At 38.8% G+C, this 23,725-nt stretch overlaps 2 protein-coding genes across 4 annotated transcripts; both read right to left on the minus strand.

The window, feature by feature from the left end:
* Nucleotides 1–245: 245 nt before the first annotated feature.
* LOC103837832 (transformation/transcription domain-associated protein) lies at nucleotides 246–16,653 on the minus strand. 3 transcript variants are annotated; one of them, XM_033278598.1, is made up of 35 exons: nucleotides 16,309–16,366; nucleotides 15,461–16,176; nucleotides 15,208–15,333; nucleotides 15,016–15,101; nucleotides 14,775–14,883; nucleotides 14,475–14,570; nucleotides 14,313–14,375; nucleotides 14,177–14,236; nucleotides 14,022–14,090; nucleotides 13,779–13,860; nucleotides 13,635–13,687; nucleotides 13,476–13,547; nucleotides 12,163–13,395; nucleotides 11,055–12,044; nucleotides 10,628–10,963; nucleotides 10,238–10,496; nucleotides 9,931–10,153; nucleotides 9,412–9,802; nucleotides 9,161–9,310; nucleotides 8,843–9,064; nucleotides 8,433–8,654; nucleotides 7,421–8,071; nucleotides 6,971–7,228; nucleotides 6,538–6,885; nucleotides 5,780–6,192; nucleotides 5,272–5,689; nucleotides 3,782–5,080; nucleotides 3,371–3,631; nucleotides 2,984–3,274; nucleotides 2,488–2,904; nucleotides 1,962–2,393; nucleotides 1,590–1,868; nucleotides 905–1,456; nucleotides 604–813; nucleotides 246–526 (listed from the first exon to the last, which is right to left on the minus strand). In XM_033278598.1, exons 1-35 carry the CDS (start codon nucleotides 16,364–16,366, stop codon nucleotides 407–409), a joined length of 11,565 nt encoding a protein of 3,854 aa, XP_033134489.1. In that variant the 3' UTR covers nucleotides 246–406. The 3 variants fall into 3 exon arrangements, with proteins under 3 accessions (XP_033134489.1, XP_033134488.1, XP_033134487.1); XM_033278597.1 differs by having other exon boundaries at nucleotides 9,161–9,334; XM_033278596.1 differs by having other exon boundaries at nucleotides 248–526; nucleotides 9,161–9,340; nucleotides 16,309–16,653.
* LOC103837833 (protein WUSCHEL) lies at nucleotides 16,614–23,719 on the minus strand. Its single transcript, XM_009114214.3, has 3 exons — nucleotides 22,485–23,719; nucleotides 21,717–21,808; nucleotides 16,614–21,613 (listed from the first exon to the last, which is right to left on the minus strand). Exons 1-3 carry the CDS (start codon nucleotides 22,987–22,989, stop codon nucleotides 21,275–21,277), a joined length of 936 nt encoding a protein of 311 aa, XP_009112462.1. The 5' UTR covers nucleotides 22,990–23,719; the 3' UTR covers nucleotides 16,614–21,274.
* Between the last annotated feature and the right edge of the window lie 6 nt (nucleotides 23,720–23,725).

The raw sequence follows: 23,725 nt of genomic DNA on the forward strand, positions 1-23,725 counted from the left end.
ATATCATTTTAGGGTAAATTTGAAATTCTTCCATTAATTTGCAGTAAATCAAAGCTCATCTCTAGCTTTCTACTTCCATTAGCACTATCTACATGTATATTTAATAAATAAATAAAAACCCAAAGTAAGAAATATTTGTTAGTATTTAAAAGTACTTAGATACATTGTTTTTTAGCATTTCGGATATGCGATAGGAACCGATCAAACGGATTTTTTGGGTCGGCACTACTCGAGACATTTTCGAGTGTAAGAAGAAATATAGTACATAAAATGTAACTAAACATTAACCAAAAGTTGTGATAAAATAACATACAGTCATACATTTATTTACAAACCTAATGAATAATGTTACCTTCCATCTTTAGATTAAAAAAAGAAAACACAGTTTCTAAAGTATTTTCAAATGTTAGAACCAAGGGTGCCATGTTGGATCCATCATACATAAGTTGCGAGGCGATAAGGCTGCCTCTACCAGCTCGTTCACTCCCCTTTGCACTGACTGTGGCGGCTCTACAATGTTCTCATCCTACAAAACAAAAATCAATAAGAATTTTTCATCTTATATAATCAATGATGATAAATGATGGTTGATCAGGTATGTACCTCTTCGGAAAAGTACTGTGGGGCTATTCCTCTGATCCGGCCAATGACATCGTTCACGTTGGAGTTAACTTTCTCCTTCAACTCGGCTGAGTTCAATGTAGCAATCCCTCCAGCGGGAGGAATCGGCATACCAAGAGGTCGTCTTCCAAACCACGACAGCAATTCATCACGGAAGAACATAGCCAGTTGATACCGAAGATGGTCGTTTTGCTGAAATTTAATAAAAACAAGAATAGAGTTTAAAGATCAATCAATGGCTTGTTGTTGCATCCATTAGCCTTTTGTATCTATGTTTGGTTACCTTGGAGGAGATAACAGCTTGAGCTGCTGAACACATGGATGACATGAGAAGACCTTCGACTCCAAACTGAGAGAAGAACGCTTGCATGTTCCTCGTGAGGCGGAAGGGCACAGGTTCATTAAACTCGATCATCCCGTTGGCGTCGTAGGCGGGGTGAAAATCTGTCTGGAACATCTTCCCGGTGTTTTTTGCAAACAAAACCTTGTTGGGGGACCTCCCACCAATTTGCAGCATGAAGGACATGAAACTAGAGACAGCTAGCTGGACTGCAAACTGCTTCTTGAAAGCCCACATGTGGCTTCCGCTCATCAATGTCTTGTACATGTACTGAGAGAATATACTGTCGTTGACCAAGGTTTTTGTGATCTCACTGTAAGCCTGCAAACGTAGATCTCCTATTGCCTCTGCTGAGACTTGCCCTGATATAGCTTGATTGAGTTGCTCCTTGAAGTGGCTAATTGGAAGATCTGCCTCTCGGTCATTCCGTGCACAGTGGTTCTCATACACCTCAAGGAAAGTGTTGTACATGAGATCATCCTCAACCATTCGGACCTGAAACCAAACATGTTGTTTAAAAACCATGCTGAGAGAGAGAGAGAGACGAGGTAGAGATTTGAGGGAATCTTGTGCAGTGAACCACACGCATCAATATTCATCAAATCTGATTTATGGTATTAAAAATCACCTGAGACCAGACAGGAATGATGATTGGAGTGTGAATTCCAATGTGTCGTCTTCTTGATTCCTTATGCTTATCAAACATTTGGTTCATCACACGGAAAAGCTGTAAAATGCGTTCATCACTTCGGGCGTTAGGCGTCAATGATGTCTGGACAATAAAATGCTTTTGAGAGCCATCTGAGCCAATAAGAGTCAACCGCCTGAAGCTGCTTCCATGCCTTCGAACAATAGGCACATCTGCTCCAACCCTATCTAGCTTTACTGTATGATCAGGTGCTACTTCCTGGATAGTTGAGCGCATGATTAGTTTCACAAGTAAAATGCAAGCGAAAAGAAGTGTAGCCTGATTACTTCAATATTAAAGACTTAATTCTACCTGATCAGAAAAGTACTGCCCTGGTATCTCCACGTCAACAACATTGAAGTCACGCAATACCCTGCTTTCATCCTCCAATCTCAACACAGCTGGAAACCTGTCTTCAACATTGCTCTGAAGAATGTTTTTCCAATTTTTCAGTCGGTTTGTAAGCTCAGCAAGTGTGGCCGGGAATGTACTTGTACTTTCTGGATCAAGATGATTCTCAAACTCCTGCTTGTACTCTTTCACAAATTCGACATGCTTGGTCACAGCATCTGCCGAGAAACAAGCTCTGCAGACACCCGACAGTTCTTTTTTGAGCGGTTGGGGAACTTCAGCAGTGGTTGCAGTTGGATACTTGTAACAACGATGCAACAAAGCATTCACAACAGCCAGTAATCTTTCTTCTGGTAATGTAACAAATCTCGAACCTATTTCCGTGAGAAGAACCTGAAAACGAAGATTACTTGTTTAGACTCATCCAAACGAAAGAGGCAGGACACAAAATCAGTTATCTATTATGTACAAAGAGAAAACATATCACCTCGAGTTCACTGGCTAAGTTGTTATGTTTACTCCTAAGAGCTTCCATGATATCCTTGGCAGCGTCAAAAGCACCTGCAGCAGAGATTGCTAGGGATGCACCATTCTGTCTCGCTGTGTTTTCACTATTAGTAGAGTTGCTCTGGTGCATAGATTGATCATTCCCGGGATGAGCATTATTTTCAGCTGTGGAGCGTTCACTTTCTTGGCCATGTGGGTTACCACTGTTATGGGTTCCACCGGCTCCACTAATTTGAGCACCTTGATGAGTTTCCGATGGTAAATTGCCTCCACCATGACCCGCTACACCAGAAGCGTTTTGCTGCATTCTTTGAGCTAAAACCATTCTCCCAAGTTCAGACTTATTTACCGCATCACGTCGCTCGAGTAAGTATGTGCGCAACCAGTAATAGAGAGCCTGAAACAGAAAATCCCCAGATAAATAATCAAAATGCACGATTTAGTAATAAAACGCTAAAAGGTAAATTATAAATTACCTGTGGGAAGACTGTAGCAATTTTCAATAAGACTAGTTTGCAATGGGGTGCTTCAGTTCTTTGTAGGGAAAGCAACAGTTGTGGGATCCAAGAAAGCCACACCCAGTGAGGAACTTGTTCTAAGTGTTTATCAAACACCCTGCCAACAGGCTCATTCGCTGTATCGAAGCTAAGAAGATAAAGAACACGAGCTATATGACTTCTGGAATTGGAAACTCCAAATTTTATACCCTGAAGAAAGCAATTCACAGCATATTCAAGCCAGATTTCATCTTGTGTTTCTTGGTAGGCCTACAAAACAGAGTATCATATAAGTACAAGGCATACAAAACATCAAAGGAATGTTAAGAGAAAATAAATAAACACAACACAATCATAAGAAAATACCATGTCACAATAATTTCCCCAGCTTATCCATCCTTTGGGTAAATTCTTGAACAGGGTGATCGCATTAGAATATGCGATATTAGCACCTTCAGTGTCATTTAATTTTAGATGAAAATCCCCCTTCAGACGAACGATCTCTGCTTTGATTTTATCTGGAAAATACTCCAAATTTGTGCTATTGATCAGATTAAGACCACTAGCAAGCTCTCCCTTCATTTCTAGATAGGCTTTTGCCTGCTCTCTAATTTTAACAAAGGCTTCCTGCACTCACACACCCAGAAAAAAAGATCAGGAAGATATTTTTATTAATAACTGTCTTTGAAGCTCAAACAAGAAAAAAGCAGGTCTTTCATCTACTAATTCAACTCTGCCCAAAATTCTGGAAAGATTAAAGACTTTGGAGAAACGTACCTGAACTTCCATTGTCGAGTGTCCATACATTTTTTCAAGTATCTGCACACAAACATCATAAAGCCCTTGTTTCCGAGCTATCCTGGCAAGCTTATTGACGTTCCATGCTTTGTCACGGAACCCAAGGTGATGAAGTGGAGAGTTTGAAGCAGCAAAGTCCTTAAACGCCTCAATAACAACATTATACATTTCATTCCTCCACTGCAGCATATCATACCAGACTGTCATATTGTCCCATTCATTTGGAGTCCTCAGCCTCCAAGTCTCGAGAATATCCTTCAGATCTGCATAACGATTTCCCAGTGCACCAACAGCAGCGTTTCCTGAAACTTTGTTCCCATTTGCGATGTCAACATGAATTCTTGCAGACTCCTGAACCTCAACTAGTTGCTGGAATTGCTGTAGTAATGGCACTCTAGCATGAACAGACATTTCAGGCAACTGCCACCATTGTTCCAAGGCAAGATCAACGCCTTTCCCAACTATGTTCTCAGCATCTCCGACACCATTTGAGTTTCTGTCATGAAGGGCAAAATAAGCTTGAACGAGGCGAAGCTTTGGAGTCTCCTCCACTTGCGCCTTTGGTATCACGTTGTCCTTCAAGTATGCCCAATCTGGTAGTTTCCAGAGACCATCAAGCAGGATTTCATAATTCTCAATGCTTTTTCCAAAGTCTACCAGGGCATCCCATTGACCAAGCTGTGCGGCACAGTGAAGCCACTGCTCCTCCCACAGGCACATTTCAGCTTTAGGGACCGTGTTATTATAAGTGCCTTGGGTTGCCTTAACCATTGCCTGATAAAAGAGGCTCTGAGAATGCTGCCAAAAACCATGCTGAACTAATGAGAGTCCAGCTCTTGTTTCAGCAGTGATGGACCTCTTCTTCCACAACCCAAATCTCATATCTTCTTCGTTTAACAAACGATAAAGCTCAGCAAGAGACTCGGCACATTTTGAATCATTCATGAACAACATCACATGGCTCTCCAGCAGCGCCAATGCGAGATGCCATGCATTGTACGTTTTTCCTATATATTTGATAAGCTCACTAGGCATCCTAGGTTGAGGGTGGCTCAACTGAAGCCCTTCTAGAAGTGCTTGCACAACATTTGGCCGGTGTCCTTGCTGCTTCTTATGGTAATCCTTTGACAGGAGAGATATCATAGGCTTAGCCAAAGCTACCTGTTCTTCCTTGAGAAGGGTTACCCATACAATTGGAAACACCAAAACCCATAGATGATATGCAACATTGGCATCCGTGTGTGCCAGCTCCCTTAAAGGGATTACAACATCAGCCACCTACAGTGGTAATTCAAAAAGGTTTAAAACTTAAGGATATGAATAATGTATTCTTCAGATTATCACAAGCTGATCAGGTGGATAAGATCACCATGGTAATTATATAATTAAGTAAAACATTTTAGACTAAGCAGAACAAAGAAGAAAGCACCATAATAACACAAAGGGAGTTTCAAATGATTCATAATCACCTGAAGTTTGCTTGCCGCGCTCAGAAATTGGGCATGTTTCATAACAATGTTGTCAAACATTGAAGTAACTTCGTCAGGACCCTCTAAGGTAGCCAGAGGTTGGTGTTGTATTCCCGAATTCTCAGAAGGCAAAAGCGGTATCACCCTGGCAGAATTTGGCGCCAGACTAATTGGCTTGTCCTCGACTAATATAGCTAGAAGGAGATCAAGACCCTGTTTGAGCCAAAAAACATCACTTAAAGCTTCCCAATCCTGAATTTGAATAATGTACTGCAACCGTGAGAACAAATTTTTCCCAAGAGACTCGTGATATAACAAGAAGAACTTCCTTCTCATCTCAGGATCCCTTGCCCGTAAACCCAGCATGAAATGTCTTTCAACTTTCAGAGAGACCTCTTGTCGTAGGGCCAGAGGGTACCTAATCAATAATTAGATGAAGATGACATTATCCCTCACATAAAAAACAATGACGTAAGGAAAGAATAGATTATAAAAGCCGTAAACATACTTTGTTGAATCAGCACAAAGTCCATATAGCAGCTGAAGATACTTCTGATCCCACTCTTCCAAAGCATCAGATGAGAAGTGTTGCTTGTCAATATATGAAAGCTTACTGAGAAAAGCAACTACATCCTTTTGGGTAAGGAAAGAACCAGACATTCCAGATGCACTTGTTTTGCTGAAATCATCCTCAACCCACCTTTTTAGCATGTCTAGTATGCAGAGAAGCACACTAGCATCAGTACCCTTTTCAGAAAGCAAGGTGTTCAGTATTTGAGTAACAGATCTTTTGCAATCTGGTATAAGCATGACCGTTTCATCAATAAGTTCCAGGACCGACTTTATATTACATATGACTGATCCAACATCAGCACTTTGACGAGAAGACGTTACTGCAGAATCTGTATCTGCTCGCGGACCCTGGAATGAAAAATAAAAGGCCCAGAGTAAGCCATGATTGAGAATGACTGGGTTCTCCAGTTACTATCCATTAGTCAGACGGAAAATAGAAGTAAATTACACGAGCTAGTAAAACGGATAGAAATGATATCTGAAAAAGCCAACAACTAACATATATACATAAAGCAAATAAATTGGACAAGCAAGGTGAAGAATAAGAGGCACCGGTCTAAATTTGAAGTGATCGGTGCAAAGCTAAAAAGATGCATAGGAGATTCAGTTGCCATTTAAAATTTCCATAAAACAGAAAGCAAGCACTAATGATCTCTAAGCACAAAAACAAGATATTAAGAAAGAATAACGTACTTGTCTAGGATGGGAACCCACTGCTGATCCCAGGTCTCGCGCAAGGCGTTGAAGGATACGCACCACCACATATGAATCAACAAAGTTCTTATGTACCTTGGCCAAGGTTTTAATGACAAGAAGTACAAAGCTAATTGAACCAAAAGAGGTATCATCTCCTGAAGCTTGTGGAGCAGTAACAGCACTCACATGTTTGTTTATCAGCTCATTCACTTTCTGGTACAATAGCTTTATGTCAGGAGGTGTACTAGCTGCATCCAGTGGGAATGCGGTGAAGACCATCTTCAACAAAGAGCATAAAGATTTACCAGCATCGAGCATCTTGTGTTTGAAACACGGTTCAAGAATCTGGTGAAGAAACAAACAGTGAGCAGCAAGCAAAGAGCATTTCTGTTTTGAATATTAGAATAAAAGCCAGCTGCAGCAAGCGTACCTGCGAAATCTGGTTGATGTTGTTCCTAATGAAAAGATGCGGCTGCTTCTCCAGAACTTTGTTCATGACATCTAATCCCTGAGCAAGTGCTGTTGACGGATCTGACTGGGACGGTGGCATGCTGCTCAGCAATTTTTCTAAATAGTTGAACTTGACGTTAGCACTTGGCCAAACCTCCAAAGCTTCCGAAAGCAGATCTAATGCCTGTTTGTACATTGTGTTGGTTTCCCTGTCCTTCGGCTCAATTACCAATGCTACCTGTTAAAGAAAGCGAAATATTTTCAATATAGAGAAACATAACTACAACTCATGTCCCGATATATAAAATGAATTTACTAGAGCAAAGTTATGCACGTATCCTCTTAGACATGAGGTGACATGGTTGAGAGAATTGGAAAGATGGCCAAAGTAAATATATAGTCAGTGGAAGGAACGAGCATTAAGCCTTACTCTTATGAGAAAATTAATGATCATTTCTTCCATGGCAGCATTTGGCTTGAATTCCTCATCAGGCTGAGTAGCAGATCCAGGAGTTTCTACGTTGGGGATTGATGATGCACCACCAGGTGACATGACACAAATTGATTGGAGACCAGGTTCAATTTTAACTCGTTTACTTGGATCCTCTGATGTTGCAGATCCATCTGTTGAACGCTTAGGATCAGCACCAGATGACATATGCAATTCATCAGTGGCATGACTGGTTCCATCAGTATCAGTGACCGTTTTCATTTCATTCTGTCTTTGCCTTTCCCAACTGACAACCAATCCAGCAAGTTCAATTGCCAGCCGCCTATTCTCTGCAGTAGTATTATACGGCAAACCTAGACGACTCAAAGAATTCACCATCTGAGGGACAAATTGTGCTCTACAGCTGTAAAAGAGATCTGAGTGCCGAACAACAAGTAGGAATATGTGGATCAAATTTGGAATTGAATGACCTTCCTCCACCAATATTTTTTTCGTGTATCTTATCCAAATTGGCATGCGTGAATCCCCAAGAGGTAGCCTTTTAGGTAACGCTGGCATTAGAATATCTAGCGCTTGCTTAACAAGCATCTTATTCTCCGGCTGGCATGTCCTAAGGAGCGCAACGAAAACCTACATCAAATTGGCAAATTACATTTGTATCAGTTAAAATTTCGAAAAAGTTGTCATGTAGGTCTTGTCAGTTTACTCGGATTCAGGGAAGAGTATCATAAATTAAAAATACCCATATGCATTTCATAGTATCATGAAATCTAACAAAACATGCATTTTGAAGACATGCATGAATTATTAAGACAAATATGCATTCAGATGTAGCTTAAGCTAAAAAATTGACAGTCTCAGTCATATACGAAGTTATGACATAATCGACGGAGTTTTACCAACGGAAAATAGGCTGGTATCTGAAGTTCACTGAGATTCTTTTATATCATTCTTAAAAAAACAATAATGGCGCAGCAAATATATGCGTTACCTGAAGAATAATTTTCTCGGGAGCCTGGTAAGCATCCAAGAAGTGGCAAACATTAACAAATGCCCACTGTTTACTGGCACTATCTTCCCGTTTGAGATGATTCCATCCAAACTTAATGAGCTCTTTTCTATGATGAACCAAGTCACTCTGAAGATATTTTAGAAGCAAAGTTGCTAATTGCAAAAGTTCGATCCTCAAAGGTTCATCATATTCAGCCGAAACCTACAACAATCAAGGGGAGATTAACAATAAAACAATAATATAATTCAGAACGCGCGGTTAAAACTTAAGAAAAACATCTGCACAGGGCTACCCAAAAAAAACTGTACAGATGCAATAATAACCAGCATGATTATTATACAGAAGCCTTCCCCACAAATGTGAGTTGTTTAGGGAAGAAAATGAATAACCTCTTCGGGTGGATCAAGAAGCCTCTCCACAATGGTTTTGACAATATCAGGGTCAATGACCTCCCATGTTTGGCCGTTTTGGAAAGCATGGGAAAGCATTGGAAGAATAAGCATTTGCATTGCCTGAACTAAATGATCATGGCCGAGTTCTTTGGAATGGAAAAGGTCCAGAAAATGCAGAAGAAGTGCCCTTTTTATGTTGGGCGGATACCCTTCTGCAACCTGATTGAATAGATTCCAGTTATTATACTAGAGCTGAAATGTTTGTGAATTAAATGCAAAGAGAAAGAATATAGTAAGCTTGAAACTCTCAGATACCTCAATAATGTAGAATTCCTTCAGAAAGGTGTAGTCAATGCGGCTATGAAACAAGAAAATCGAGAGAATGTCGAAGAGAACATTCACTTCAGATTTTTCATGCCGTAGGTAATTCAAGAAGCACTTCACAAGCCATTTGCTCTCTTTCACCTGTGAAATTGAGAATGCAAACGACTTCAACTATTCAAATATCTTACATAACTCGAAAAGAAGATTATTCAGATCTAAGCAGACAAGATATAATAAACTACCTGAACTAAGTTCAGCTCTTGCTCATTCTGCAAGCGAGATATCCTTGAAGGCGATTTCCAAATGAGAACCAAGGTATCGAAAACACTGCGGTTACTCTGCAGCCAGCTGGGTATCAGTTTCACCATTGTTTTGATGAGGTAGAGACCCTGAAAATACGCATCCGATGCTACATTAGCCTTTGTCTGTGCCGTATTAGAACTCTCTGATTTAACAGAGACAAGATTCTCATCTCCACATGATTTAGCTGGAAGAGTTGAAGCTTCCATGCTCATTGTAGCATCAGGTTTTGGCAACATTTCAGGAAAGGCATATGAAAGTATCTTCTGTGGAGACTTTGCTAGTTCTTCTCTTAACGGTTGACCCGCATCTGATCGGATTATATACATAAACCTGAGTTTTTCAAAATAGAAATACGCAGCTATCGTTAGCATATTTGTAATAAATGTACTCCAAGCGCACGCTTAACCTATAACAAGATGCAGTGAACTAAGAAATTTATCATAAGATATAGTCCTCACCTTCGGAAATATTTTGGTTCACTTAATCTAGAAAGAAAATAATCAACAGCGAGGCTCGCATATCGATTCAAGAACTTGGTAAGCGGTAGACGGTATGGGCTATTAATCTCACTGTACACTTGCCCAGGAGGAAGAGCTGCTTCTAAGTCAATCGTTAAGGTTACAAGTTCATCTAGAAATTTTGAGGCAGCTTGTGGAAGTAAGTGAAAGAGCTCGATAATAGCTGCCACGGAAACAAAAGAGGTGCGTTCAGGTGAATAATCATACAACCAGAAGTCGCTTGATATATTTTCAAAACATAAATTACCAGCTGCTATTTTTGGCTCTTCTCCAGCTTTCCATGATTTCTGGGACTGCGCAAGTTTCTCCGGCTCCAACCATTTCTTCAGGTGCTCTAACAACTTTCCTCCTAATGTCACATTAAACCAATTTGAGAGAAGTTCAAGCAGGCGTGCCAGACCTTGCAGTAACGGCATACTGAGATTCTTTGTGTGCGCCAAATTAACTAGTATCGGCCTGAGGCTACTCTGAAGAAGCTCCTTGGGCATTCGTTGTTGATTAATAACCTACATCAGAAAATAGATTATTTAAAAAGCAAATAATTGTATATGGTAATAACTCGGGTGAGCAAGCTCCTCATACACAAATTCAATGTGCTTTGCAAGAAGCCAAATTAAGATAAAAGACAACTACGAACCTGTCTTAAACCCTCCTTAGCAACCGCCACTATTTCTGGTGCTCTACACGTTAGCGACTTGAAAAACATGGAAATTATCTTGGCACGTAGTTCATTGTGAGCCTGCGTTCGGAAATCAGTCCATGCCATAGTTGTGCACAGAAGCTCAATACAAGCTGTTCGAAGCCTATTCAATGATGTAAGCACTTTAGGATTCATCAACTTCACCGTCCAGACAGTTTCATCAGCCTCAGCTATTTGTAATGCTTCTTGCAGAAAATTAACCAACTCTGGAGTCACTTTAAGAAGAGGAGGCCTCAGTGCCAAGCAAAAATTCAGAGCTGCAACAGTTCCAACCTGTAAGGTAAATTAAAATAAGCTAATAAAGACCAAGAGGAAGACAATGCCGAAAGAGATGCACAAAAGGAAACATAGAAGTGTGCGGCACCTGTTGATCAACTGTCTTTGATCGGAGTGGACGCATTATAAGTGGCTGCAGCAATACTTGGTATAAAGGCTCAAGCAACTCGGTTACCTCACTTCCAGTTCGGCTGGCCAAAAGTGCAAGGCAGTTCTGCACATTTTTCCTCACAGGGATGGATGCGTTAGGATTGAACAGCTCTGTAGCAAGATATTCTACCACATCTTGAAAGCTTTTTCTACGTGCCTCACTGTTTGCTTCGTCAACATTATTAACCACTCGTAGAATCTGCATAAGAACCTGACTCGTCTCTTCCTGCTCTTTGCTAGCATAAACAGGAAGCCTCTTTAGAACATACACCAGACCACGCACAATCTTTACTTGGAAATGACATAATGTTTCGACATTCACTTTCCCCACCAATGCACCTAACCCCATAACGCCTCCCATCTGTGCTTGCCATGTGCTCCCGTAACAGCCATGCAAAAGCCGGGGCAAAAGTTGTTCAAACACTGGTATTCGCACACTTGGATGGGGTGAATATACTGGATTAGTAGAAGGGCTGGAGACAATCATGGAAGCATTGTGACCACCCCTAGCCATCAGCACATCAGCATGTTTGACACGAGCAAGGAACAAAAGTGTTTCAGAAAAGACATTTAACGCATTAAGAGCAGCTTTGGCGTGGAGCCTATTTTCATCTGCAAGCACATCGACCAGGGCGTCTAGAAATATCAAAGGATCTAACTGCTTTAAGTTAGATGATCGATTACCCTTGGTCCTTGAACTCGCCGAAATCACAGAACCCCCAAGTGAACCAGTGCTAGTTGATGCATTTGTGGAGGTATAGTCGATATGCAAGATAATCGCAAAATGGCGGCAAATGTTTACTACAAAGTCATCATCCGAGTCTCTAAGATCCGGATCAGAACTGGCAGCAAGTATGGTGATCAACAGTGTCTTGAAGATTGACTTCTCAGCCATTAACTGGGTCTTTGTTTTTACTCCTAAGTCAGCCTGCGATAGCAAGAAGACATCGTATTTAATAAAAGGGATCCTTCTTCAGCATTGTAAGCAAATGACCAGGAATTATAAGAAAAGAGACAAATTATGACGGATTTAGATTAAAACTAACCTTCACTTCCACTGATTCACTCCTGTGCCAAGATGAATCAACAGAGGAACGCAACAGAGTTGATAATTGCCTGGGCGTTTGGCCCACATCAGTGACACAGCCAGGCAAATTAAGCTGAGACAACAGGCATACACGAAGGAACTTTAGAGCTTGCTTTCTGTAGTAGATGTCTATGCCTTGGTTCCTGTGAATAACCGCTCCTACAGCAAGATTAATGAATTTATCTAACGGCACCAGAAAAGGCGTGGATGGCTCAAATGTAAGAACTACGCGGAGACCATGCTCAGGATTATCTTTGCATTCAAGTGTAAGTGGCTCTTTCAAAAATCTTCGGTTGCGACCACCCAACTTTCCAAGAATCTGTAACGCTTTTCCACCCCAAGGATATGGCACAGGCCTCAAATGGGACCATAATGCTAAGATCACTTCAGACATCACATTCGCCATGCTAGGTTCCAGAAAATCAGGATTCAGACTATCCACCCAGAATTCAAGGGTGCGTAACCCCAAGCTCACAAGCTCATCGCTTCCCCTCAAGCAAAATACAAGAGGCTTCATGAGACGGGGAAGGTATGGCAATAATGAGCTTAAGCGCGCAGGAAGCGTCAAACAAAGCTCTAGCAAAAGATCTTTCATGTCTTCCCCAGCTGGGCCCTCGAGCATTGTTAGCAGAATATTAAGACAAGGTAGCAGCATTGGTATCAAATCTCTCAGAAGCAGCTCATATTTACACCCAGCGAGACCTCTGAACACTGTGCGGAGCAATTGCATATAACCAAGAGGCTTTTCAACCTCGGTAGCATTCTTCATGCAGACTTCCATAATAACAGGTACGTGGTGCTGTAATATTCTTTCAAAATCCAATGGTGCTTTGGTTACAGCCCCAAAGATGCATCTAAACAGATGCAAAACTAGTTTAGTTGCATCTGAATCTGGATTCTTCAAGACATCGAGTTTACTGCTTACTAGTAAATTAATCAAAACATCCGCAAATGACTTGTAGACTTTGGGAGCTTGCAGAAGTGCTGCAAATATCTGAACCAGTTGATTATTGTTAATCATGCACTCAAAAAGCTCCGGCATGCATAAAGAGAACATGTCCATCAGATCTCGAGGTTCCATAATAGCAAGAATCTGGGAGAAAAGACTAAGCATTTCCTTCTCCTCATCCTTTTCTTTGAAGAGAGCTAAGCAGTGGACACCACTCTTTAAAACACCAGAGGCTTTCCACACCTGCGTATAGGCAGAAATTATTAGAAGTTTAGCAGCAATGCACTATTAATGACTAGAGCAAACAATCTCACAAGCAATACCTCATCTTCTCTCATTCCTTTAAAACCCTGAGGGGCAGATGCTTGTGAAGCAAGAGCTTGAGGGTTCAACCCCTAGGAAGCATAAGAAACCTTAAAATTAATATACTTGCATGACAAAAAAAACACAACACTGAATACTAGAGACAACTGAACACAAACCTGAGGTCGAGGCAAATGAGCATGTGTTATACTCCATATTATTGTTTTCATTCCTGAAGACAAGTCAGGGGAAAAAAACATATTGATCTTCAAGTACAGAATCATAATCAAAGTAAGAAGACAAATTTTTCCAAGTATCAGTACCCATGACCAGTGTCTTGATCAGATTTTTACAATCATTCACTTCTTTTGAATGTTCGACAGGAACCTGCAAATTCAAAACTGCCTGCAACCAGTGTGGACGAGCAATTACCAAAAGCTACTAGATAATCTAAGAGTTGATTAAAACAAAATATACAACCCTATTAATAAGAATGCATAATGTTATGTAAAGAGACAAAAAGCGTGGTATGAAATCTAAGAATCTAAGAAATAAACACAAATTACCTGAACAGGAAGTTCAAGTTTAGCCCTCAAAGTGACCCGATCCTTTCCCACCTCACCCTCCTCCAAAAGCTACGTATCACAAAGCAAGAATGAGTTGTAAAGAATTCAATGAAATTGTATATTTGAGAAGAGAATTAGCTCAAGAGTAGGATTACCTGAGGAATAGTTCGCTTGAAAGTACTGAATTTCCCAACAAAGGCATCCAGGATACGTCCCTATATACAATGTTGCATGAGTTAATGGGTAGAGAAGCCGACCAATTCTATATTTTGCTCTCAAGTGAATGTTTACCAGTAAAATCCGTGCTTCATCCATTGACTGCTGATCAACACCTTTCTCGAATATTGGTTCTACCTGAACCCAACACAAGTATTAAGTATTAAATGATGCATATAGTTCAAAAGTAGTTTATCAAATTAAACAAGACAAGCACGATGGGGAGAGCACACTTACCAGATTTAGCATCAGCCTGGCACATGTTGTATGGATACTAAGAGAGAGGGTAGAGTCGTGCATGTTTCTTGAAAACAGGTAGATAATCCGGGATAACTGAAACGTTGATTATAGTATAAATTCAGAGGAATGTAAAGGAAAGCACACTTACTAAAACTGACAAAATGTTACATTCCTATAAATTTCCATATACAGAGAGCAATAACTGCGTATTGTAAGGACGTATTCCTCTTATGGTGGAATCCAGAGGATGTCAAGGTCAATGTTAAACACAATTTAAAGCTCTTCGTCGATAATAACCTGAGAAAGAGACAGATCTCCGCGAACGTGGTGAACGATTTCCGCGAGTAGGCTGTAAGCCAAAGGCCTTAAAGACTCAAAACAAGCTCGCCCAGATCCAACTAAAACCCTGACACACAAGAAAAAAAAAATTCAGCTTCACAGATTGTATGGAGAGACAAAAGTGTGCTTATCAAACATAACACCTCCTTGAAAAATATAGAACTTTAAAAATTTCAGAGATGTTTCATAGCTCACATACCTCTCATCTAAAAGAGTGTCGATAAGAGGAAATAGACCTCTCTTGAAATCCGTCCCAAGTACATGCTTTAGTGAGACTAAAAGTTCCTGCATATCATGTAACCAAAATAAAATTAAAATTAACTGAAATCCATTGCTGGTGCAATAAGAATTTTTAATAAAAAATGAAGATAAGGAAGAAAAGGTTTTCCACCTTTCTGATAGATGCAGAATCTGAACAGGTCACAAGCAAATTTACAATGCTTTTGCATATGCTTTCTTCATGCGGCCGGATATATTCAGCGCAACTTTTTAACAAATATGTCAAAAAGGAAACCGTCTGCAAATAAAACCCCAAAATGAAAGTCAATCTAACCATGCCAAAGCCCTTTACAAGTAAAATATAATCATATTTCAACATGGCAGAGAGGTTTAATTTCCTTCATGACACAGAGCCACTGTCTCACCTTAACCTGTGCACCCTTCAGCTCTATGAACTGAGGCTTCAAATGTGAAGGTACATTCTCAGGACCAGGGACGGATATAGCAGCAACCATCAAGGGAAGCAAGTGAGGAATATTGGTCTGAACAAGCCGGCTATAAAGCTGGAAAAGGAACATAACAACAAGAGGACTCTCAGTGATTATCTTAAACGACCTCGTGCTCGGGTTAAGCTGCCCATTCCCAACAGGTGCAACAGGGGTAAGTGACTGATCCGAAGAAGCAGACGTCTCCACAGGCTTCACCTCCTCCATCTTAACGTTATCAAAGAAATGGCTAACAGTGAACCTAAAAACCTGATAGATCTTGCAGACAAAGTCCAAAAACGGCTGAACCTCGTTCTCCAGCGTGGGCCTAAAGTTCCTAAGAAGGTCGAAGATAATGCGAATGCATATCAACCCGTTCTCCTCGTTATCCGTCGTGAGCACCTGCATTGCGACTTTCAAGAGGTCTTGCACAAAGGGACGGAGGACCTCGCTGTGGGGGAGACGGTTAAGAATCTCAACGACGATGTTCCGTAGCTTGTGCTCGGGGTTATCAACGAGCTGAGGCTTGGTGATCTGTAGGAGAATGACTGAGAAGGCAGGGAAGTAGCATTTCAAGAAGTTCAAGTACTCAGCGGTGTGAGCTATCTCCAAGCTGTCCCTCACCTCCACCACCATCTCAAGCCTTGTTTGGATGGCTACACAAAAAAAAAACAATTCGTTTCCCAAAAGAGAATGAATCAGAAGAGGAACAAAACAATAACAGAATCTTTTGAGAATCTTTTGAGAATCTTTTGAGAATCTTTTGAGAATCTAAGAGGGAGGCTTACGTAGGTCAGGATCCACGAGACGGCGGGAGTGTTGCTCGAAATTCTGAATTGGACTCATGGCGAAAGTAGGAGATGACCTAAGGGAAATAATTTACACGGCGGAGGATCTCCGCCGTCTCCGGCGATCTCAAAACGCGCCGGGGAAGAAGTGTTCAGGCTAGGTCAAAAGCAATTGGGGTTAGCTAGGGTTTTTACAGAAGGTGCTACTGAACTGGAGACAATTCTGGAGATTTACTGAGCGCGAGGAGCAACGACTTCGATAGGATGATGAAGATGATGATTCTCTGAGCAGCGTTCACTCTCTCCTCTTCTCTGTGACTTCTTTTGAGTAATGAGTTTTGTGAACTCAGACACAGTTCATGAGATCGCCTGCTTGTTGTGTTCACCAATTTATTAGTTTTCCATTTCTATTTAATGGGCCCGGAAGCTAAGCCCAGTTTATTTCTAAAGCCCACAATACTTTTTTATTTTTTTGTTTAAGAAAAAAAAAAGATGAAAGGGTTTTGTTATGAGGTTTTAGAGATGAAGTCCTCCTAAATCGAAAGGTTATCATAAAAATCCAACGGTTAAAAAACAACCACATAAATTGAAAATTGGTATACAAATTATCCCCAGAGACTTTAACCCAACAAGAATTTTTTTATAGAAATAATAATCAAATAAATAATCACAAACACATCAATAAAGACTAGATAAAAACTGAATTAAGAAACAATCCAACTAAAGACTTGACATAAACCACAAAATCAAGGGACCGAAGACAGGGTTGAGCATAGACTTCTCACTTCACCCTCGATCCATCATGTCATTCAGCCGGCGGAGTATGAGTTTCCTCCAAAACAACCACAAGCCCGTTTGAATAGAATATCCGTAGACATTACTAGCCAAGTTTTCAATGACAAACGGTGATAAGATTTAGCTCTTATAAATCAGAAATAAAAGATGTTTTATTATCAGATTTTGTTAGCATCATTAAGTCATACGAACTTTGGGCTATGCATGTCGTATTTTCTAATTAAGCTAATAATATGGGATAGGATTGTCATCATTTAGTCCCGATCTGCTCTCCCTCCACCCTTCGTCAGGTCCCAATTTTTCCTTTCATCTGTCTGTTTTTTGGTCAGAGGCGGGCAACAACCTCTTGTTTCTCCTCCAGGAGCAGAGATTCGTGGTTTGACAGCGTGGTCCATGTAGTTGTTGCGCAGACTGTGAAACCATCGGATTCTTGGGTTACTAAGGTGAAATCGGCCTTCCAACGTTTGGTTAGAGTGGCTTCACCGTTTGCCTCTCTCGATGGAATCCCGTCTATCAAAGCTTTAGACACAATAACTCTCGTTTCTTCTACAGTTTGGAAAAATCATTTGGTGCCCTTTTTCATGGTTGACCTCTATCTCCAGCAAAAATCTTCGCTGGTCTAAATCATATATGGGGGAAGAATGGAAACATTTCAGTTAAGCAACATTCTCAGCCGTCGTGTTTGATTTTTATTCCTTGCACAGTTACTCGTCAAATGACGTGGGTTTATAGCATTCAGCCGATTGTTCTTTCGCAGCTATGATTTGGCATCCTTCAATTAAATTATCTGAGATGAAGCTTGTTCATGCTCCGGTATGGGTATTCTTCAAAAAAATCCATTTGAATTGTGGTATATTCTCAGTTTTAGCACTATGGCTTCGGCGATGGGATTTCCAGTGCACTCCGAGTAACCCGGCTTGAAGTCATATACGATTGGAGTAGCAATCTAGGATTTTTCTGAAAGAGCTGTAAAGAAAGTAACCGAGAAGAACTGAGGTGTTACTAAGCTTAGGCCGGCAACGAAGAAACTTGCAAACTACGAAAAGCCAAAGGCCCTGGGGGCTTCTACGGCGACGGTGGTGAAGTTGGTTGCCAAAAAGGATGAACTTGCACCGAGTCTGAATATTGAACAAGCCCGTCTGAGAAAAACCCGGGAGAAGGAGGTCGCTTTGGCAAAACAATGCGTTTAAGCCGAAATGAGATCAAAATTGGTAGCTTGTTTTCGGAAAGCTTCGCATGTACATGGCCAATCAACAAGTTGTGCACAAAAAAAATTATCCTTCTTAGTTAGGCTCGAGGTACGAAAAAATGCCTTGACAAGATGATTACTAAGGGCCTTGGAGTTTAGAAGGAGGTGATGGACCAACTGAGTCGAGATGAAGCCAAATATGATACGGAATATGAGGAGATGGAGGTTGATGATCTTGAAGATGGTGATTCGCTTTATCTCCTTTATCACGTACTATGATTGTAGAGGTTCCAACTCAGACTCGTGCTAGTACTGATCAGCAAATCAGATTAAAGTTGGCTCAAACCAAGGATCTTCAAGAAAAGACTATGGTCAAAGACCTAGTTCAGGAAAACAACGATTACCAAGATATTGACCAGCTACTGAGAAAAGGATTGACCAAAGATATTAGCAGTTTAACTTCCTTGTAATGATTTATGTCTTTTTCGTTTTAATGGTGTTTTAGCCCGCTTGAACGTTTTATTGACTTTAATAAATTTGTTTATGCGATAAGTAATCTGTTTTTAGACTATATCTCAAAAACTTAGGAAAAACTGATAGTATATGGCTATAAATGTCAACTAAGTGCCCATAAACAATGTTGTTGAAATCTCCTAAAACCACTCTTGGATACCTTCGGTAATAATCCATTCTGAGCAAATTTATCATTCTACTCCATTGTCTTTGACTAATGGTCCGGTTTGGATGCCCATAAATACAGTTAAGACAAAATTTATTAGTTCCATCATCAATATATACATCAGTGTGATAAAATGTAGGAAAGAATGGAAAACTACACAGTATCCTGCTAAAAAATAGCTAAATCTCCATTTAAATCATGGGTTAGGGAGACAACAAAAATGTGAGGAAAGTGAAGTTCTTCTCCTAATTTAGCAACACAACTATCTTGATTCTTTAGTTTCTACGAAGAATATGATATTGATATTTGATACTATTTTTAAACAAGTTTTATGACAAAAAGTAACTAATCAGAATCATTATTCTTACTGGCGTCATCTTAGTTCACGCAGCTCGAAGAAACCCTATGTTTTAAGAATAAAGTAATTAACATTTCGACAAAAAAATAAAATAAAGTAATCCATTAAATAACTGAAGTGAAACAGTGATCATGTATATACATACACTCGATGAAGTTATAAACTGAATTAAAATGAGACAGTTTGGTGACAAATCATTGATTAGCATCATTAACTTTCCGTTTTTACGATAAGGACAAAAACATAAGGGGAAAAAAAGCATGCTTCACCAACATTATTTTCGAACAATTCAAGGGCATACGAGATCCAAAAGCTTCATCTAATCATCTACATGTATAGTTACGATTAAATACAAAACTGACACAACTACACAATTTTAATTTCAAAGGATCATAAATCTTTATATCATCAAATTTTCTTATATATGATTTACCTTCATTTCCTATTTAGTATAAATATAAAAGTAATGAAGACAATCAAGTTCATATATGTACTTTGCTTTCACTAAATAAACCGGTATATGACATAACTAAGAAAAAACGGGATGAAACAGATTAAATGTGAAGGTTTAATTCATACGACATAACAAAAACGATCATTGATCACGATTATAAGATACAAGGATCTGGCTAAGAGAGCAAGCCCTAAAAGCACTCCAGCTCCTATTTATAATAAAGATCTCTAACATAGAAGAAAAAATAAAAATAAGTTTTTGTTCTAATGTGTTCTTCTATAATAGAAGCAAATGTAACAATCTTCTATTATAGATGGAATATATTGAAGTAAAAACTTCATTTCTATTTTTTCCTCTAATTTAAAGATCTATATATAAAAATAGGCTGGAGATAGTCTAACAGGTGTCGTTTACATGATTTAGCAAAGCATTATTAGATTGTAATATGCCTAGGATGTTATATATGGGATTTAAGCCCAACCCTATTCTAGCACTAACCTATACTTTTACTCTTAATAGTTTATACATGAATGGGCTAAGCCACGGTTAACTTATTTCATAATATTTCAAAAATACAAATAAACAATATTAACTTGTGAGTTAGATAAATATAGTAATTTTACAGTTTTGGTAGAAAAATTCGTTTTAGTTGGAAAAACTTTTTTTGTGATTTTGGTAAAAAATTTGATAACGTAATTTTGTGGTTTATACAGAAAAAAATTCAATTTTACAGTTTTGGTAAAAAAATGATTTTATGGTTTAATATAAAATTTTGATTTGGAAAGAAAACAATATTTTGCATTTTGTCGAAAAAAAATCGATTTTACAGTTTTAGTGAAAAAAACTAGGTTTTTGTTGTTTTGGCAAAAACTAGAGTGTTGCAGTTCTGGGGTGAAAATTTCATTTAATGGTTTTGTGAGGAAAACTCTGTTTTGAATAATCAAACAAATTTTAAAATTTAATATGCATAAAATATTATATAAAATGGTGTGAAGCAAAATCAACAGGCTAAAACTTAACTCTGTACAGCTCATGGACTAATTATGTTTAGTCCTATTTTTGCCGTGTCTCAAAAATCAGGGTTAGGGTTAAAAAAATTGATACATGGTTAAGAGTTAAGATTAACCATGTTAGGTTAGCCCATTTTAACATAACGAAATATGCCTATAATGAATAAAATCATGTGATGCATGATCTCGTTGAAATACATATCTGCCGTTTGTTTCATGCCTCCGGATCTTTTTGAAGTTCTTATTTGTAAATACTTATATCTATTGAAATAGACTCCAGGTTCATAGTAATAAAAGTTTAACGTCTTACATTAAAAAGAAAAGGAGAAAAACGCACTCAATGAAAGCTTAACCGGGGGAGGCGATATTAGTAATTACAAATAACTAAACTACGTACGAGATATATCATTATTAGATGATTATTGCATCATTAGTCAGCAGCGAAACATAAGAGAGAGAGATAAAGATGGCGAAAGGGAGTTTAATCCGGTGAGACGCCTGCGTAGGAGTTTAAACATAACTTGAGAGAAGCACAAGAGCCTCTACCATAATAATCACGACCGTCCGATTGTCCGTACTTCAAAAAGGCACCACCACCGCCGTTGATGTTATCCTCACCGTGCATAGGGAAGAGGGAAAGTGTACGACTATGTTCCAGATAAGCATCGCCACCATATTCTTCTTCTTCATGATCTTCCAGTCCAGACAGAGGCTTTGGTCTATCGAAGAAGTTGTAAGCTGGAGCTGAGTAATGATGATTATGATCCATGTTTGTCCATCCTCCACTTACGTTGTTGTAGCTCACTGAATAATCTTGTTCCTTCATCAAAAAAATCAAGTTTCACTAAATGTAAATAGAATTTATATATTCAGATATGCAGGATATTTTTGAATTAAATGACTTAAAACAGTTTCAGACGTACCATAGATCCATAGAGATGGCTACTCATGTAGCCATTAGAAGAAGCATTAAGAGCACCATATTCAGCGCCTGAACTTGCATGATTTAAATTCCCTTCAAACATATATATACGGTTTTGTAAGAATAAATTAATATGTATGTATATGTTTCCACACCGTCTACTTAATATGTAGAGAAATTGTAAAAACATAAAATAGGCTATTTTCTACAAAACCCAGATCCCTAATATTTTTATCAATCGCAACACGTGAAGCTAGTTTCCATGACACAACAAAGAAACCGTTCTCCAGATCAAATCTGGTTTTCCCAAATCAAGATCCATAACTTCACACATACGTCATTATATATACATATATCTATCAAAAGTATACAGATATCTATCAAAATATATCATATATACATGAAAATCTATTTTGGTTTAGTTTTTTTTTACGGCTGGTTTAGGTTCTTATTCTTCTTTGTTTTGCTATCTACATGTAATAGCTCGGGTGTAAATTTATCTACACTTGGAAAATCAACTGAATAAATTCATTGAAAAATAACATTTCAAGAATTTTGTAATAAACTTTATGTATACGTAATTACATATACATATGTATCATGACTCATTTATACATATATGTAACATGTAAATCTTCTTAGGTTCCTGCATTTTATTTGCTTATTCATATAATAGCTAGTGGTGTAAATGATTCATAGTACGTAGTGTAAACTGAAAAGACATCAAAGTCAGAAAAAAAAATAACACATAGATAAAGAAATTAGTCACCGTTCTGAAAGTTGGGATAAGATATGTTCTGATGAAGGAGATGATTTTCTTGGTCAAGCTTAATATTGACCGAAGCAGGCCTATGCATGGTAACACCATGATGATGGTGCTGAAGAAGAGGATGATGGTTATGATGATAATGGTCGTTGGCCATCATAACCGAGTTGGGGGATGAAGTTGTTGGTGTGGTCATGGTTGTGCCGTTGAATCTCTTCTTCTGTCGCTCGCGAGCCTTATGGTTCTGGAACCAGTAAAAGACGTTCTTACCCTCGATCTTTCCGTACTGTCTCAGCCGTGCAGAGATCTTCTGGATCTGGTCGGCTGTTGGTGACCGAACTCCGTTGTTGTAGTAGAGATCTTTGAGGATTCTGATCTGCTCCGTCGTTGGTGTCCATCTTGTGCTCGTTTGGCGACATGGGTAACCACCAGAGCCGGACTTATTGTTGTTACCGCTCTCTTGGTCGGTTTGTTGATGGTGATGGTGATGATGTTGCGGTTGCTCCATTTCAAGATCAAGATGAAGAATAGATCGGAAGAATACAGTGATCTAGAGAGAGAGAGTGAACTTTTACTTTACCAAGAAAAGAACTTAAGCAAAAGAGATTTTAGGTTTTGTATGTGGGGGAGATATAGAAAATAGTGTGGAAGGTGTTGAGTTATATATACACAGATGGGGACCAAATAGAAGCTTTGCAAAATTTAGAAAACCAGTTATTCAATATTATTCTTTTAAGCTTGAAAATTTGATTTCTCACACTAAAATCAGTTATTCAAGTATTAATATGGTATAATGAAAAGTTGGTGACTATGTGTTTCAAAAAAACAGTGTTTCAAAAAAAAAAAAAAGTTGGTGACTATATAAGATTTTCTATCACTAACATATATGACCTAAAAAATTTGTATATGTAAGAAAAAAGTGTGATACAAAAGTGAGTAGATGACAGAATATGTTCATTTGGATTAAAGTTCGAATAAAATTTTATATTTAGAAAGAAGATTGTTTAATAAATAGTTTTTTTATTTACTAAACATTACTTTGATCAGCATGATCAGAGTTGATCAGAGTTAATTACTTAGTACTATTAAGCATGATAAGCTGAAGGTATGTAGTTAGAATTTTGTATTTTCTCGTATTATTTGTAAAGAATTAATTATATTCTTTATATAATAAAAGAACTGGAACTACTCTTGGGGAATTGAATTGATTTAGTGAAAATAAATGCTTGTTTTATAAATATTGT

The sequence above is a fragment of the Brassica rapa genome, chromosome A09 (genome assembly GCF_000309985.2).
Source record: "Brassica rapa cultivar Chiifu-401-42 chromosome A09, CAAS_Brap_v3.01, whole genome shotgun sequence".
NCBI lineage: Eukaryota > Viridiplantae > Streptophyta > Magnoliopsida > Brassicales > Brassicaceae > Brassica > Brassica rapa.

What these genes read in the sequence shown, in the direction of transcription:
- LOC103837832 (XM_033278596.1), bottom strand. Translation starts at nt 16,366, where the DNA reads ATGAGTCCAATTCAGAATTTCGAGCAACACTCCCGCCGTCTCGTGGAT. An exon ending in GATCAAGACACTGGTCATGG is followed by an intron (nt 13,688 to 13,778) that starts GTACTGATACTT and finishes ACTTGTCTTCAG; the next exon opens with GAATGAAAACAATAATATGG. An exon ending in CCGAGAAAATTATTCTTCAG is followed by an intron (nt 8,072 to 8,432) that starts GTAACGCATATA and finishes AATTTGATGTAG; the next exon opens with GTTTTCGTTGCGCTCCTTAG.
- LOC103837833 (XM_009114214.3), bottom strand. Translation starts at nt 22,989, where the DNA reads ATGGAGCAACCGCAACATCATCACCATCACCATCAACAAACCGACCAA. An exon ending in TTATCCCAACTTTCAGAACG is followed by an intron (nt 21,809 to 22,484) that starts GTGACTAATTTC and finishes ATATGTTTGAAG; the next exon opens with GGAATTTAAATCATGCAAGT. An exon ending in GCCATCTCTATGGATCTATG is followed by an intron (nt 21,614 to 21,716) that starts GTACGTCTGAAA and finishes TTTTTGATGAAG; the next exon opens with GAACAAGATTATTCAGTGAG.